At 47.4% G+C, this 17496-nt stretch overlaps 1 protein-coding gene across 2 annotated transcripts in view; it reads right to left on the bottom strand.

Moving 5' to 3' along the window:
• LARS2 (leucyl-tRNA synthetase 2, mitochondrial) overlaps positions 1-17496 on the bottom strand; it is a 141619-nt gene that overhangs the window by 81357 nt on the left and 42766 nt on the right. For both annotated transcript variants that reach the window (XM_034658171.1, XM_002912754.4), the window contains one exon: positions 8828-8917. In XM_034658171.1, coding sequence (XP_034514062.1) covers positions 8828-8917 — 90 coding nt within the window. The remainder of the gene's footprint in view (positions 1-8827; positions 8918-17496) is intronic.

Raw genomic sequence — 17496 nt, 5'->3', positions numbered from 1 at the left:
TTATTATTTTTTAAATAAGCCTGGGTGGCTTGGTCAGTTGAGTGGCCGAATCTTGATTTCGGCTCAGGTCCTGATCTCGGGGTCATGGGATCGAGCCCCAGGTCAGGCTCTGTGCTCAGCAGGGAGTCTGCTTGAGGATTCTCTCCCTCCCTCTCCCTCTGCCCTTCCCCCCACTCATGCACATGTGCCCTCTCTCTCTTTCTCAAATAAACAACCTTAAAAGAAATTTTTTAAATAAATAAACTTTTACTAAGCAATTCTAAGAAGAAATTATGCTAAGCATTGTCCATTTGCCCCTCAAATCCTCTTTCCACCCTGGTCTACACCGCAGGAAGCTGACCTCTGCGCCCGTACTCCCCTGGACACTCGCCCTACGCCTACACTCAAGCAGTCAGAGGCACCCTGGCATCTTCCCAACCGGGGTGTGTCTGGCGGTTGGTCCCAAAGGCAACACAGCCTCTGTCACACAGGCCTCTGCTACTGCTCTCCCAGTTCCAACAATACCCCCTTCAGCCTGGGCTGGCAAAGACCTCCCTCTGCGGCCAGCGCCAGGTGCTTGACCACTCCTTGTGGGCTGTCCTAAACCCTGCACAAAATCAGTCCTTTCATCACACTTTCTTCAATAACCGCTTTCAGGTGTGCTCTTTATTTCCTGCCGAGACACAACTGATCTAAAGATATATCTAAAAATTAGGAGTGGAGGACAGACTAACCCATCTATGGGTTGTGCTTTTACAACTAAAACATAGTGCATTCACTGCAAAACGGAAGCCTGAGAAGCACAGAGGCAGAGGGGGAAAGGTATGCACCGAATGAGCTTTTCCCTCTCCTTCCACCGTCCTCGAAAACCTCGAATCCATAAATAGAGACAAAATATAAGACAAAAATATTTCAGACCTAAAAACTCGAGGTCTATAAACTAAGCACGGTTTACTTATCTATTATCATTGCCTGTATTAGGGGTTATGACACAGTCATAAAGCTCAATGAGCCAGGTTCACAAGGGTGATGGTGGGTGTCCCATCATTTCTGCCCCCCTCCCCCTTCCCTTCTTGGACTGCAGGTTCTCAGAGGTGTGGGCAACTATGGGCTCCGCTGGGGATTCTCAGGGTTTTTCCATCTCGAATTCTCATTTACCAATTCTCCTCTCTGTTACAGGGGGGCTTCAAATAAAAGATAAGGGGCACCTGGGGGGCTCAGCTGGTTGAGCATTAAGTTTGGTTTCAGCTCAGGTCATGATCTCAGGATGGGGATCTGCACTCAGTGGGGAGTCTGCTGGAGAATTCTCTCTCTCCCTCTTCCTCTGCCCCTCCTCCACTCACATTTTTCTTCTCTCTTTCTCAAATAAATAAATAAATCTTTAAAAAATAAAAGATAAAATGAAAGGACCAAGTATTATTTAGGAACATGATAGGTCTTTCAAGAGCCCCCATTCCCCCCCAAAAAGATGCACAACTAAAACTGTATAAAACAGAGAAGAAAGCAAAAAAGCATACCTCTGAGGATACGGGAGAAGCAAACAGCATTGCAGATTGCAAAAACAAATAGGACTTTATTTTCCTATCAACATTTCCCACACAGCCCGGCATCTCTCAGGCTCTAGGTCACAAAATACAATGAGGGAGATGTGCTCCAAAGAGGTTTATACATTATAATAAAACTCTCGCATTGAATGAAAAGACCAATAAAAGCAAAACACAACACCAATTTTGCCCCCGTGAAAGTCCTGAGGGGAGAGGAACAGCACAATAGGAAACAGCATCTCAAATCAAAGACGTATCAGCTGGGAGAACCCACTGACATTTCTTCCCAGGACCACGATCTGGCCCATCCTCAGACCGGCAGGGTTCAAGTGCAATCTCTCCACAGCTTGCTAACCCAGGGGGTGGGCCAAACGGAGGGCCACCAGGGTCCTGGGCGTATAACATGTGCAGCCTCGTAAAGCCCCCAGGACCTGCTTCCCAAATCCCTTTTCTCGGGTCTCCATTCCTACAAAAGTCTCTATCATACAGCCTCCCTTGAAACCAGGGTCTTCTCTCATCCAGCATTCCTGGATTTTCACGTCTTGAACACTGACTCTGATGGACACCTAGATTTCTACTCAAGCACAGTCTTGCTACATTTAAAATCGTTTCGGGACAATGTCCCTGACTACAGTCCTTTCCTTTCCTTTCCTGGTTGACCTCTGTTTGCTATCACCCACTAAAGCCACCTCTGTGCTCCCTCAGCGTTAACTAGCCTTATTTGTAAAACACAGCCTGAACCCGTATTTTGAAATCAACCTTAAATCAATAAATGATTAAATCAACCCATGATATCATGAAAACCTCTGCAAACACACTGAACTCTGGGAGATTTTGTCCACTGCTTCCCTCACTTAAGTTACCTGGGAACATCACAGAAGGAGCCATTCCAAGTAAGAGCAATTTCTCCAGTTGACCAAGGAAGGGTTAAATACCAGGATTCATATTTTTGTTTGTTTGAGTGATTTGTGGGAAGCTTTCAGAAAGCCTCTTAGAAATGCGCCCCGTGACACAATCAAACCTCAATGAGCCAGGTTCACAATGGTGATGGTGGGTGTCCCATCATTTCTGCCCCCCTCCCCCTTCCCTTCTTGGCCTGTAGGTTCTCAGGGGTGTAGGCGACTAGGGGCTCCGTTGGGGATTCTCAGGGTGTTTTCATCTCGAAATCTCATTTTTCCATTCTCCTCTCTGTTACACAGCAGCTGTGTGGCGTCTACTGACCCAGGGAGCCTCCTGTTCCAAACCTCCTGCTTTATCTCATCCTCCCCCTTCACTTGGATCCTCCTTCCCCTTCCTTCCCTGGGCCTCGCCCTTTACCTCGGGCGCCAGTCCCTTCTAGGATCACACCTCCCGCTAGCATGCTTTCGTCTCCTGGCCAATACCTCACTCCTCAGGCCTTTGGCTACTCTCCATCATCTTCCTTGCTGCTTTCTCCTCGGGCTCTGCTTTCACACTACCAAGAACCTTTGCTGAGTGTGATGTGAGGCAGCTGCGGGTTCCAGAAGGATGCTTTAAGATATTCATTTTCTCAAGGTCCATTAGCTTTTTTTCCTGACAAAACCACGCCTTATTAAGGAACACCACATAGATCTTATTAAAAAATCAAACTCTCAATATCCATCTTGCTCCATTCCATTCAGAATGGGCCTGGGTTTGGACTGAGTGGGGAGGGGAGGGTCTCCAAGGTGACCGGTTATTTACTGCCACTACCTTCCACTGCCACCAGGGGGCAGAGCGGGAGAGGCTGCCCGCCTGCGCACAATGTGCGGTCCTGTAGGCTCCCCAGAACGCAAGGTCTTGCCGCAAACCTAGCTCGCTCAGGTGAGTGCATTAGCTCTGTCCCCAGCTGCCTCTGAAATCCTGCAGGAGCCCAAGGACAACAATCACAGATCAGCTGGCTTCCACAACTCCCCACGACGTTCAGGCGTCACAGCACCCTCTCTACTAACTGCCTCTACCACATCATTTTTTTTTTTTTTTAAACCAGAGAGGTGAAATTAAGGTTCTGCCAAGCGGAGGTCTTTACATTCATAGCTTGGGCTAAAAATATTTTTGTTTCGGGAGAGCAAGAAGAGATTCCGTTTGCAAAGGAAATGAGCCTTTTGATGGATAGCACTCGTTAAGGACAAAAGACTTCAACACTCCAGCTGTTTGGTAATGCTCTGCTAAAACGCTCTCCCCAAATAGAAGTTCATTTAGACAGCTTATACCAGAGCTGAATTTAAGGGTTAAGGCTATCTCCGATTTCAAAAAAAGTTATGACAATGCTGTTAGAGGAAAGGCATTAATAGGCGGGTTATTTTTGGCTTAGTATGTTTCACAGAGAATGCTACCTGCAGTCTTTCTAGAGTCAATTAACTTTCTGGTGTTAATTTCAAAAGTTTGTATTTTGAAATAAGCCCTTTGAACGGAATACTAACTGACACCAATTCGTTTTATGTTTTAAAGCCAATTTGAAAATAGCTAGCCAATAAAAGGAGACCTACATGGAATATAATACCTTGGATTAGGGCTAAGGCTGACCTTCAGACAACATTACCAAATGTGCATTTTTTGCACTCTATTTATGATTTTTCCTTAAGATCGTGGCTGGGTGGACTCAAAAAAATTAATACACCAAAAACCTTTCAGGCAACAACTAGCAACAAAAACACGACCTTTCTAAATGAAATCCAGAAAATAAGCTACCTTATTCTTCCCTAATACCTGGCCGTGGATGGGCTGCCTTAGAATTAGCCAGGAAGCTTTAGGAACTTTTTCCTCTCTATTTTTCCAATTTAAACGAACCATGATTTTAGGTAATTCCACAGGCATTTATCGAGCACCAACTGTGTGCTAGACATCCCGTGTTCTTCCCAAGCACCGGCTTGGTTAATCCTCAGAGAATCTGGGAGAAGAGGCTTATGGCAGGCAGAACAATCACAAAGATGTGATGTCCATGTCCTGATCCCCGAAACTGGTGAATATGTTACCTACACGACGAAAGGGTCTTGGACGGTATGATCAAATGAAGGATCCCGAGATGGAGAGATTAGCCTGGATTAACCAGGCGGGCCCAAAGTCATGGCAAAGACTCATCTAAGAGAAAGGGGGAGGGAGCAGAAGAGTCAATCAGAAGAAGATGGGAGGATGGAAGCCCAGGGCAGAGAGCTTGCAAGATGCTATGCTCTGGCTTTGAAGATTGGGGGTGGGGAGGCAAGTGGGGTCAAAAGTCAAGGAATGCAGGCAGCTTCCAGAAACTGGAAAAGGCAAACAACCAGATTCTCCTCCAGAGTCTCCAGAAGGAAGGCGGCCCTGCCGACATCTAGATTTTTATCCCAGTGAGACCCATTTCATGGACTTCTGACCTCCAGAACTGTAAGACAATCAATTTGTGTTTTATGACGACCCCGTCTGTGGTAATCTATTACAGCAGCAACAATAGGAAATTAATACAAGTTGTTTAAGAGAGAAGCTGTCAGTGGGGAAACTCGACTAGATTACCCAGGGGGATGCATCGCGGCAGGGGTGAGGGTGTAGGGGGAATGAGAAGAGAGACATCTGGAGCCAGCAGGACGGCCGTGTCCATGCAATGAGACCCTCTCCCAGAACTCCTTCCATCTTTAAAAAAGTTATTTAGCTCCTAAGATGCTGCCTGTGATTGGCTTTGGATCTAACCCAACAGTGACGAGGTTCAGTTTCCTATTTGGGTTTGACGTGCTGTAAAACGGAGGTACCATGAATACACCCCGAGTGCAGAGACAGAGACCAAGTGTCCGATGTACAGGAATATTACGATAAATATTCAATATCTTCAAAAATTCAACTGAAATAGAAAATAAATAGTGACAAAGAATAAAATCCTAGGAAGGAATATTACACAGCACACATAAGGGCTCCATGCAAGAAATGTTGACCCTATTAAGTCAGTGTACCCCATCATTTCAACATCCCATGCATGTAAAATAAACAGTAACCACACCCCTGAGGCGAGGGAACATTGGCTAATCCGATACGACTGCTTACACTCTTCCAACAACTGTTTACTCTGGTTTACCCGCAGGGCACCCTCTGCTTTGCTAGGGCTTTCTCATGGCTTACTCGGATCTGAGTCATCCTTGCTGTCACCTGGGAAGCATAACGTAGCTCATGCTATCTCCTCCTCCCTCTGCCCTGGACCCACGGGTGATGCCAGTGTGGAGGCCCCTTTGGGATGTAATGGCTGGAGCAAGGGAGGCTCTTCTGAAAATGTGCCTGTCAGGCTGCCAGGTCAGCACAGAACCTGGAGTAGAGGTGGGACTCTAGGATGCTTTCCCACTGATTCTCCTCCTACCCTTTTACTTCTGACTATTGAGTAATGCTCTTAAGAAAAATTATCCACATCTCAGAAACAGACCAAAGGGACTAGGAGGTGTCCTTTCCATGTAGGCTGGGGCCGTCTAACGGGCCCACATCCCCCAGGGATGATCTGATTTTCGAGAAAGGTGGGTGCCTTTGTTTGACTTCCTGTTTACTACGGTTTGAGTTATTTCACAATCCTGCCCGGGTGCGAGAGGAGAGGGCAACTTGTAGAAAACTTATTTCAATGCAAAGGGTTTCTGTCTGAGAGTAATGCCAACGGGCTCCCACGCAGTGCCAACGCAAATGATGTGTCTGATAGCAAAGACAGCTCCCAAAGTTAGGTTTACTGCCTTGTAGGCCATGAAGTGGCTTGGATTCTATTAGCAGATTCATTTCAGTATTCCTTTGACTCGATAAATCTCTGCTCCTTGAAATCTCGATTTGAACCATTCTTAACATACGACTGGTTTCCTCACTAATTAATGAGTTGGATAACATCTCTGATGCATGTTCATTTTGTATTTGTGTGGAAACCAGGTGTGTAACTTGGGGAAACCATGCTTTCACAATACAAAAAGATCTGCTGTGGGCAAGAACTTGGGACAGGTATTCTTATCTCTCTCCATTCCCCACCTGAGGGGGCTCCGGGCCCAGAAACAGCTACAGTGTTTTAAGAAATTAAACTGACCCAGGAGAGTCTACAGGGGTGGAACAGGGGTCATGATCCAGTTCCACAAACTTCCCCATCAATTCACCCCAAAGGCTAATGGGGACTCAAGTCTTCCTCCGAAAAAATAAAATCAGCTCAACAACAATGTATTTTAAATCATCGACATTTTAATATTCTTGATTTAAAGACGGGAGCAGGGGGTAAGGGTTATTTACGTTGGACAGCGGTTCTCAAAGTGTGACCTCTGGGGGTCCCGGAGGCCCTTTCAAGACCCTGGGGTCTGCAGGTGAAAACTCTTCGTTATAATAATAAGACCCTGTTTGCCTTTTGCCTTGTGTTCACATCTGCACTGAGGGTGCAGGAGTGATGGTGGGTGAGACAGTCGGCCCTCAGCATGAAGCCGGGCCGTGGCACCGGACTCCACGAGGGGTCCCTGGATTCTTTACCACCGTGCACTCCCGGTAGAAAGGGGGGAAAAAAGTCAGTTTCACCACTAACGTGCTTGACGAAGCAGTAAAATGTACCCGTGCTCTGAAATCTCAACTCTGGGGCACACGTCCTCGTCGTAACTTCTGTGGTGAGATGGGATGCAGGCCTAAGTGCTCCCACACAGCGCAGTGGGACAGTTGTCTCTAGAACAAGCACACGCACGACTGTTGGAGGGGCGAGCAGGATCAGCCAGTATTTTTTTTTTCGTGTAACTATGTTTTTATGTGAAAGAAGGACTGATGATAAACTATGGTGATCGAGACTTAGGAATCTGGCAAACATGTTCGCAAAAATAAACAAAGTGAGCCCATTGCTCCAAGGGAAACGACGGATGGTTTCTGTTGCCAATGATAAAATTTGAACTTTGAAGGGAAAAAAAAAATCAGAATTGTAGAGAACTTGCATCCGCCCACCATGAACTTCACAGCTTCCCACCACTTAAAAACTCTTCTGAGGGTATTCTGAGATGAAATATGGCAACATTTGGAAGGTCTGCGTAACTCACTAGACCCGGGTTTTCCAAAGGACTGATGCACGATGTTATAAGATGATGCACGGGTAAAAAAAAAAAAAATCCATTCCAAGTGCAAGACAGGCCAATGCATTTTAATGTAGGAGAGTATAGACGTTCACGGACGTTTCAGATTTCACACTGCAGCTAACTCTGAAGAAACCACCACTTGCTGAGTTTTGGTGTCGTATCAAAAAAAGAACATTCATAAATAATCTGGAATGGTTATCAAAATATGCCCCCACTATGAGCAGCTTCTGTCCGTTAGTTCTTCTGGTATTTACCATTGTAACTTTAGTGAAATCACACTTCGATTTTGGCGTATTCCCTTTAGACAGTTTTACTGAAGCTCTGCCATGAAATAGGAGATATTCAGCATGATCACGCAGCCTTCCTTCCAGCCCCGACCCCTCTTCTAGTTTCTGCGGTCTTTGTTACCTTGAGCTTTAATAGCTCCCGTTCTAACTACTAAAAAACAAAACGAAAACGAAACAGACGTACAGCTCTAGTTCTTCACCACGCCTCCTTGTTATGAAAGATAAAGGGATCACCTCCCGCTTGCTTCTACTTTGCTTCCCCAATTTCACCTCCTGATTTTGGTCAGCCATACGGTTTTCATGTTGTCAAGGTTGATGACATTTTGGTTTTATTCTGAAATTCAAATCGAGCCTTCTGCATTTGTCTCCATACTGATTCTACATTTTTTTTTAAAGATTTTGTTTATTTATTTGTGAGAGAGAGGGAATGAGCAGGGGGAGGGGAGGGGTACAGGGAGAAGCAGACTCCCCACGGAGCAGAGAGCCCCACGTGGGGCTTGATTCCAGGACCCCGAGATCATGACCTGAACCGAAGGCAGACGCTTAACCGACGGAGCCACCCAGGCACCCCTATGAGAGCTGTTCCTTAAATAGCACCCCAAATCTTCCCCAGGCCATGCAAGAGAGCTGCAACCACCCACGTAGCAGATGAGAAACCATAATTCCTAGAGTTAAGTTACCCAGGCTGAGTGAGGTAGCTGAGCTGGGGCTGGAGAAACTTCCTCTCTTCCTATGCTCCCTCCTTGACGTCAGGATAGGCACCAGACACCTTGTGGTGGAATTCAAGATAGACAGAAGCCCAGGCCTGTCCTGGAGGCACCAAACTCAGCCGGGCAGCAGTTACTCTCTGCGTCTGCTGTGATTGATTTCATGAACTTGAGGTGGGGTCCATTTCCACTGCTTCTGTGCAGGGCTTGTAGCTTAGTTAACCATGATGTGCTCTAATAAAACTGAGAAGATTTACAAAAATTTTACAGTGCAGCTAACTTTAACTTACCTCCTTTTGATAGGCCAGCCCAGCTTCGTAGAGCTTAATAAAGAGGTACTGAGTCCATTTGTAGTAATCTGGTAAACAGGTAGTTATTTCCTGCCAGAGAGGGGAAAAAAAATCACTCATAGGCCATTGTAAACATTCCCCCTCACCCCACCACCAACGTACGCACTGGCCTTGCAATTCACTTTTAAAAAGCAATCATACCGCAAAAATATTTACCAACCTATATATCTTCTGCCAACTCGTAAAGTGAGGGAAGAAGCAATTCGTTCTGGAAAGAAAGCTATTACTGAAATGCCACCCCTACCTTTCCCGGGGTCAGTTTAATGATAAGAAACTCATCGTCTCCTGCACACCTCTCCCTGGGGCCATGCAAGTAACAGGTGAATGACACTGTATGAAACTGGGCATTACCATTTTTGTCTGCATGTATTTTGGGGATCCTGACGCTAATTCCCGAACGTAGTTCATTTTGAAAGCAACCACAAAATTCAAGAGGAATAGTTGCCTGCTTCAGTCGGGTGCTCATTTGAAAACAAATCTTGTGTTTCTACGTGTAACTGGGCCCTGGAAGCTTTTTAAGACTTATTTATATTCCATTTATTCCATTAGGTGAATCAGGCTGTTGCCTGGTCAGGAAGACCCATTAAAACCATTATTAAAAATTAAACTTAGTGAGAAATCACCTGGCTTGTATTTCCATGCCTAAATCTAAGGTTCCAAGAATTTGTCCTGAAAACACATTTACTATAGAATCTTTAAAAACAAGTTACTGATCAACCAATTTCTAAGTTGATAAAGTCAAGTAAGCATAAAACCTCTATGCTGTCACACTGTTTCTTTTCGAGTGGTCCTTAACTTCAAATAAATAGCTAACATAGAAATGAACGTAGGGCAGAGACCATTCTAAATGGTTCCATTTGGAACGGACTATTGATATAAGGCATACTTCTATCAAAAGTGCAAATAACTCAGTCATTCTTCAGATGAATGAATGAAGACACAGTTGAAAACCCAGGCAGGCAAGTGGGCCAGGAACTGGGCAAGGTGTCACACTGGGGCCCCAATGGGCTATTTTTCTTATGTAAGATTCTTGGGTCCTTTTATGTGCTATTTTATAAAAACAGCAGCGTAAACTCTGAGAAAACAAGGAATTCAACTCTGATCACTGGCTTCCCTCCTCCTGTTGCAAGGCAGGTAGTGAATAACCCGCCAGTCTAACAGCTTGGCTGGTCCCCGGCGGGCCGGCCCCGCACAATGCCAGAGCTGGGGCCCCAGGTCTGCAGGAATGTCACACACCAAGCACTTTGCCAACTCAAGAATGGGCCCAGCACACAATGGGTGGGCTTATTCCCCCAAACCTCCAAATTCACCTTCTGAGATTTCCTTATCTTTTCTCTACCAGCTACCTGCCCACCCCCAGCCCTTGCAGGCACAGCACAGAACTCATTTTCCCCCGTTTTCCAGACAGGCCACTTAAGAACTCTCATTTTCTAACAAAACCCAGGGCGGGAAGCTATGCTCTGTATGTTTTCTTTTGCTCGGGTTGAGGCACCCCAAAATCTAAATGGATATAAGAATGCTTGCAGGTTGTTATATGTTAATTAATTGAATTTAAAAAATAAGTAAAAAAAAAAAAGAATGTTTGCATGTTGAATCAAATTGGTATCTCCACATAGGTTTCACAAATGAAATTCAAATCACGTCAGTCCACAAGATGAACTGGGGCAGTGGGGGGTGGTGGGGTAAGGGGAACTGGGTAAAAATATTCCCAGACCTTGTTATGGTGAATGTCTTTTAAAATTCTCATCCATTAGAAGTTAAAGGAAATACGTGAAGCAAATGTGACCAAAATCATGACAACATTACATGGAGGGGAGGGGAGTTCTCTTTTCTCTATTTTTCTATATATTTAAGTTTTCCTAAGGGGATATCAAAATACTTCCAATGAATACATATATGTATATATGTATACATGTTCTTAGCCCTTGAATCTGCCTCCGTATTGAGAAAAAAATTAAACAGCATTATTATCTCCACACTGGTTTATGGTTTTGAAAACCATTTTAACCTAAAATAGAAAAAAAGATGATAGATCCAGTCAGGAAAAAAAGAAAAAGGAAAAGATTGTCATCCAGCCAAGCATTAGCCTACTTTCAGTCAGCTGTATAACGCAGAGTGCCTTCTCCTCGGACGCGAGGGGAAGGGAGGTGAGCGGAGGGAAGGGGAGGTGAGGGATGGGGGACTATGGGCCCCCTTCTCGCACCCTGGCCTCAAACTTGGCTCTGACCTGTTTTATTTATATTAGGTTTCTGCACATATTGTTTGAAGAAAAAGTAATGTCAGCTGCTAAAAGAGTACAGCTGGAAAACCACGGCTCCAAGGACCATAATCCCCTCCAGACAGTTTCATTTCAGTGTATGTTCCCTCACCTGCCCCCAGGGCTGCAAGCACCGAAGGCCCGCCCAGAGGAGGTGGGCGATGCCCTGAAGACAGGACCTGCCATCCTGCCTGCCTGCTCCCATGCCCAGCCGGTACCCTCAGTACCGTGCACTCCACCCGTGAAGTGATGTCACTGCAGACACTCGCCAGGCTCCCCAGGGGCCAGTCCCAGAAGAACCATGACCGTGGTCCGAGATAGACCCTGCTCAGAAATGCATTCCCCGAAAAAGTTATAGAACCCTTCTGGAACCTCTCTGGATTTGCTAACTTTGAAAAACTCCCCAAAACCAAAATAGCTATTTCTGGTCTTCTAATGCCTCATCTCAGTACAAATCATCCAAGACATCTTTCTGGAATTAAACTGCTGAAAAGCTTTAACTTTTGTCAAGTGACTAGAAATTCCATGTCAGGGGAACTATCTACTCAAAACCCAGCCCTGTGGACAAAGGTCTTGGGGGGGGGGCTCACAAAGATGTTAATGGCCCTTCTTCCTTCCTTTCCCTAAGAAAAGGATTCTCAAGGCAGAACAGCCGCTCCCCAGGGACGTGTGTAACTCGGGAGACATCTCTGTCACTACTGTAGCGGTAGTGCTACCCTACAGTGCACAGGACAGATCCTAGAACAAAAAATCATCCAGCCCCAAATGTTACTAGTAGCAAGGGGAGAAACCCTGCTGGAAGGGTTTTGATCTTTTTATCTTATTTATTTATTTGACAGAGATAGAGACAGCCAGCGAGAGAGGGAACACAAGCAAGGGGAGTGGGAGAGAAGCAGGCTTCCCGCTGAGCAGGGAGCCCGATGCGGGGCTTGATCCCAGGACCCTAGGATCACGACCTGAGCCGAAGGCAGACGCTTAACAAATGAGCCACCCAGGTGCCCCCTGATCTTTTTATTTTTTTTTAAGGATTTTTATTTATTCATCAGAGAGAGAGAGAGAGCACAAGCAGAGGGAGAGTCAGGCAGAGAGAGAAGCAGGCTCCCCGCAGAGCAGGGAGTCCGATGCGGGACTCGATCTCAGGACCCTGGAATCATGGCCTGAGCCGAAAGCAGATGCTTAACCAACCAAGTCACCCGGTTTTTATCTTTTTAGTTTTTGAGTCTGTGACCACAGGCAGATAAAGGGAGAGTGAACAAAACAACTGCCTGGCGGGCATTCCATAAAAAGCCACATAGGCAGAAACACAAGTTAACTTAGAATTCCTGCTCCAGCTGGTGTGATGGCATCTCTCCCAAGGACATCTTGCAGCCTTACACAGAAATGCTATGGGACACAAACTCCTTGCCCTTCTACCAACTCCCAGACCACCCAGAGGAGAGGCCTATCAAGTCCGGGGGGCGGAGGCAGCTGTAATTCCAGAACTCTGCTCTGCATGCGAAGTGCTACTGGGAAGCGAGCAATCGATTTTACTACCTAAATTTTCAATCGTGTCATATGCCTGCAAGTCATTGCCTGACTTGGCGAATCTCACGTAATGCTGTCACGTAGTGACTTTCCTGTCTTGAAGTCGGAGAGGCACACAATTTTCCTTGACGCCACATCAGGCTATCCCCCTCCCAGGAGAGAGTTGTTGAACAAATGAGAGTTTAAATAGTGTCTGTTGGAATCCGCCCCCCCGCACCCAGGCCCAGCCCTGACGGTGACCCCAAGGGGGAGCCCTGGGTCCGTGGCTCCGTTGGCCACGGCTGTCCACGAGCTGTGGGGTAGCGCCAACCTGGTAAGACCTCTCCACGCGACCCCCAGAGAAGTCAAGCGAAGGATGTGCACTGTCTTCCAAATCCCTCTTCATTCCCCTGCTTTCCAAATAAGCCAACGCCCACGTCGCTGTAGACTTGTTTTTAAAACAAAACCAAGCAATTCAAAGTTATAGTTCCAAAAGCAACGGCAATTCAGCCGAACGCCACATAGATCTATATAAAGGTGTCGACTTTCATATCCCCCTGAACTCCAGAAAGCACAGCCTAGCTGTCAAGAGGCTAAATTTATGAATCTGGGATCTCAACGAGCACCGTTCCTCTGTGCTGCAATTCTGCATTTTACAATGCCAGGTTTTCAGCATTAAAAATATTTTGCACATTCACAGCCAAACACAGAGCCCAACGCAGAAGGTGAGCTCCCTCAGAACACAAGTGGGGCTCAACACGTCATCCTTTGAGGCCCGCCGTCCATACCTCACTGACCACACAAGTGAATAACCGAGCCGGCCTTGCCAGGGGTTCCCGCAGCACACCGATCCGGCCATGACGGAGCCTAAGAAGGTTGAGCCAACTTTGCTGTCTCTGATATGAAACAGCATTTGGCCTATGAAGGAAGAATCGGGGTGGTCAGTCACCTTCTGGGTACCTCACTGAGGCCTGCTCCTGAAGACACAGTCCTCACTCCATGAAGACTCTGGAGAGAGCATGATCTATGGGAAAGACATTCTACTGTGGGGCCAACTGACTTGGGTTCAAGTCCTAACACCATCATTACTTTGTGGCCCTACCCAAGTGTCTCCATCTAGAAAACTGGGGTAACGAAGCCCATCTGAGCAGGTGTTCTAAGGACACACTCGGTAACGTAACCAGAGCACGCGCTGGCCACCCAGGAGGGTCGCCGGGCTATTTCCCTTGGCTTGGTCCACAGTGTATCACGGAGCAGTGAGGCCGGCTTCCTTGTCACACACTCAGAGGTGGGGGCCACTGGGACAAGGAGAAAGGGAGGACAAAGGACCTAACTCATGGTCACTTAGCATCACTATCCCTTCCCAAATACTGGCCTTCTCACTACAAAGAGATGGTGTTCATGAGGGAAAGGCCAAACACATGATCCAGATGGAGACCGCCACACAAGGGTGTTCCGTCCGTCACCGCTGGTGCAAGCCCCCCGCCCCGACACACACACACACACACACACACACACACCCAGGTGGGGAGAGCCAGGCAAGTCAGAGCCTCTCTGCTCTGGCAGGATTTGGTTGGGTCTTTGTTCCTCGGTTCCCTGGCATCTCTGACAGAGACTGGTCCCAGATCACAGAATAGTGGACATCACTCAAAGCCATCATGCATTTAATTTGCCTTACAGCCTCACCATATTCAGGTTCGCTCTCAGGATTAAACGCAATAAAACAAAAACCCGAGGCTATGTGTTTATTAAGTCAGCCCTTCAGCAGCCCGGTACACTGGGACATAAACACGGTAAGAAAGAGGAGCAATCACCCCTCGCGTCCATTTCCAGTGGAAAGACATCTGCCACCTCTCCCCAGTCCCTGTGAGCTTCCTGCCTTCAAAACAATGAGGCCTGGAAACAGAGGAGAGAGGTGTTCGTGTCCCTTTTTAAAAAACTGAGCTTCTGTACCGTGCATTTTTTGTCAACTGTTCCTTAACTGCATCGGATCCAAAGGAAGTGTATGGTAATGATCTTGCCTTTTATTCCATTTCAGGTTCTCCAATCCTAGAGTGAAGGGCTCTGAAAACACAGCATAGCTCAAAGGACAGAGAAGCTAACCTCAGGACTCATTGTGCAACTGAAGACAAAAAAAAGAAAAAAAAAAACCGAGGCTGCATCAGATGTTCCTCACTGGGGCTGGTTCAGGGTTCCAGTCCACAGCTCCGTGCACCCGCTGTTTTGGAAGAAGGAAGAGGGAGAAAATCTGCCGGAACGGGACATGAACGGCCACCCCCACACTAAGTCCTCTAAACTTAGCACTGGCTCTCAAACTTGGTGGCACCCTGGAACGGAGCTGCGGAAGTTCCTGGTGCCTGGGTCTCACCCCACCCCCGGAAATGTCATGAGCAGCCAGGGTTGAGAACCACTGCAAAGAGGTTCCCCCCAAATACATCTCCCTCCCAAATACTGCATCAGCGGCAGGATCCGGTCCTGTCCTTGTGTCTTCGCAGAGCTCAGTCGGGCTTCGACACGAGCAAGAGCACAACTGAGTCGATATGCGATTTTTTTTTTTAAGATTTTATTAATTTATCTGACAGAGAGAGAGAGACACCCACTGAGAGAGGGAACACAAGCAGGGGGAGGGAGAGAGGAAGAAGCAGGCTCCCAGCGGAGCAGGGAGCCTGATGCGGGGCTCGATCCCAGAACCCTGGGATCACGCCCTGAGCCGAAGGCAGATGCTTAACGACTGAGCCACCCAGGCGCCCCCGATATGTGATTTCTAACAAGGTCCCCGGCGCCCTGTGCTGAGAGGGCTTTCTCCACCAGGATGCCTGGATTCCTGTCCTGCCCAGCACAGACTTGCTCCCTTCTCACAGTGAGTCCTTGCCCTTGCTGTCTTCCCAAGACAAACACAGGAAATAATAACAAATAACCACTTGAAACCCACCTCTCCAACAACACACACAGCAACCTGATTGGGTAACTCCCTAAGCTTGTGGGTCGGCTGCTTAAAACAACCCAGACTTTCTGACAGCTCGTTTCTCTGCCCAGAGGAGAAATGCTTTTCGGAGGGGAGGCTGCGGAAAACCCACGAGGGTGGCCTGGCCCTCCCCTGAGGCTTCAGGGGAAGAGGATGAGGAGGAAGATGTCAAAATCCTCAGGCGGATGCCCCTAAAGGGGACCTTGGGCAGAAGGGGGGCAGAGAGAGTGGAGGCAGGTGGAGCAGCACAGCCCTGGCCGGGGGTCTTCTTTAGCAGGTGATGGGACACGTCTGTACACGGCTCTGTGCTCCCACACTGCTCTTCCCTCCTCCTCTCATCCCACGCCCCACGGCAGCTCTGTGGAGGCAGGTACTGTGCACGCTGCTTTACACACGAGGAACCTGCACTTGGCCGGGGTTGGGGGAGGGGGCAGCGCCCAAGGCTGCCCAGCTCAATAGGGTGGGGGGCGGGGCAGAAGGGACCCTGGAATCCAGGTCTCTCAACTCAGAGGGACACCAGGGAGTGAAATGGCACCTTGAGAAGTACACCCTGGCCTTCCCGGCTGCGCCTGGACTGACGGCTGGACTGACTCAAACACGTGCCCCCAGGAGGTGTGGGTAAATCAAGCAGAAGGAAGGAGCTGGAGCAGCCTCCAGAAAGGAATACCGGGGTGAATATGCTTTTAGCAAAAACAACAGCAGCAGCCATAATGGTAACGAGCATTTCCCAGGCACTGACCAAGAGCTGGACTCGGGTTTGGCTGTTTAGAAGCATCTCGTTTAGTTCTTATTATGATCCCGGGAGTCAGCTACTCTAGTTATCAAATATGGGCTTGAACTCCCTGTTTAAAACTGCATCCCCCCATCCTCCTGCCTGCCCTTACCCTGTTCAGCCTTTTTTTCTTTCCATAGCACTCACGATCCTCTAATGTACTTTGCTGTTTACTTATTTATTATGTGTTTTGTCTATCTCTGTCTCCCCCCTCCCCACCCGCCTCCCCATTCCTAGCGCACTGGTTTCAAGGTTCCTCCGTGAAAGAAAGGGTTTTGTCTTTGTGCCTCCCACTGGTAAATTCTGAGTGCCTAGAACACAACCTGGTACAATGGATGTTTAGTAAGTGGCTGCTGAATGAATGAATGATCATTTTACAGATCAGAGAACTGAGCCTCGGAGTAACTTGTTGAAGGTCGCGTGGTTAGGAGAAGGCACAATTAGGATCCAAACGTGGGTCCAAGTGACTCGGGATCTGCACCTCTGCAAGTGATTTCCTCCTCTCCAAGTCACCTCGACTTTTATTAAGACGTGCATGCCGGGTGTTTGCAAGACAGAGAGCTGCATGAACCAAACACACACCACGTACGCTTAAACTTGTGTGACGAAGGTTTGCACAGGTGTCTTTCTGTTTGAGTATAATGTGCACTAAAGCTAGAACGAATGAAATGGCTCAAATACTATACCCTTTACTTATGTCAACACTGTATAATGTTTAATGACATACTTGATACAAAACTGACTATATTTTATGGTTTCAATTATATAATGAAAAAATAAAAGAGTATCAGGAAAAAAAAAAGGCAACAGGTACATACACACTGGGTTGCCTCAAGATGACACTGGGCATGGGTGATTTTCCTAAAATTATAAATGGTTTTTCCAACCTCCCCTGATTTTGTAGTGACCGCCTATTACTTGGAATCAGCCTACAGTGTGACGGCTCTTGACGACACTGCCGCCTTGGTGACAGCCTTACTAGGAACCCTGTGCCGGGGCACCCAGCTAAGCCAGGCCTGGATTCCTACCCCACAGAAACTGTGAAGTAACAAAGGCTGCCTCTGTGAAGTTTGGGGACAGTTTATCATGCAGCAAGGGATAACCACTACGTT

This window comes from Ailuropoda melanoleuca, chromosome 4, assembly GCF_002007445.2.
Source record: "Ailuropoda melanoleuca isolate Jingjing chromosome 4, ASM200744v2, whole genome shotgun sequence".
Taxonomy (NCBI): domain Eukaryota; kingdom Metazoa; phylum Chordata; class Mammalia; order Carnivora; family Ursidae; genus Ailuropoda; species Ailuropoda melanoleuca.
Note: the sequence above shows the minus strand (reverse complement) of the source record. Positions and strands in the feature narration are given on the sequence as shown.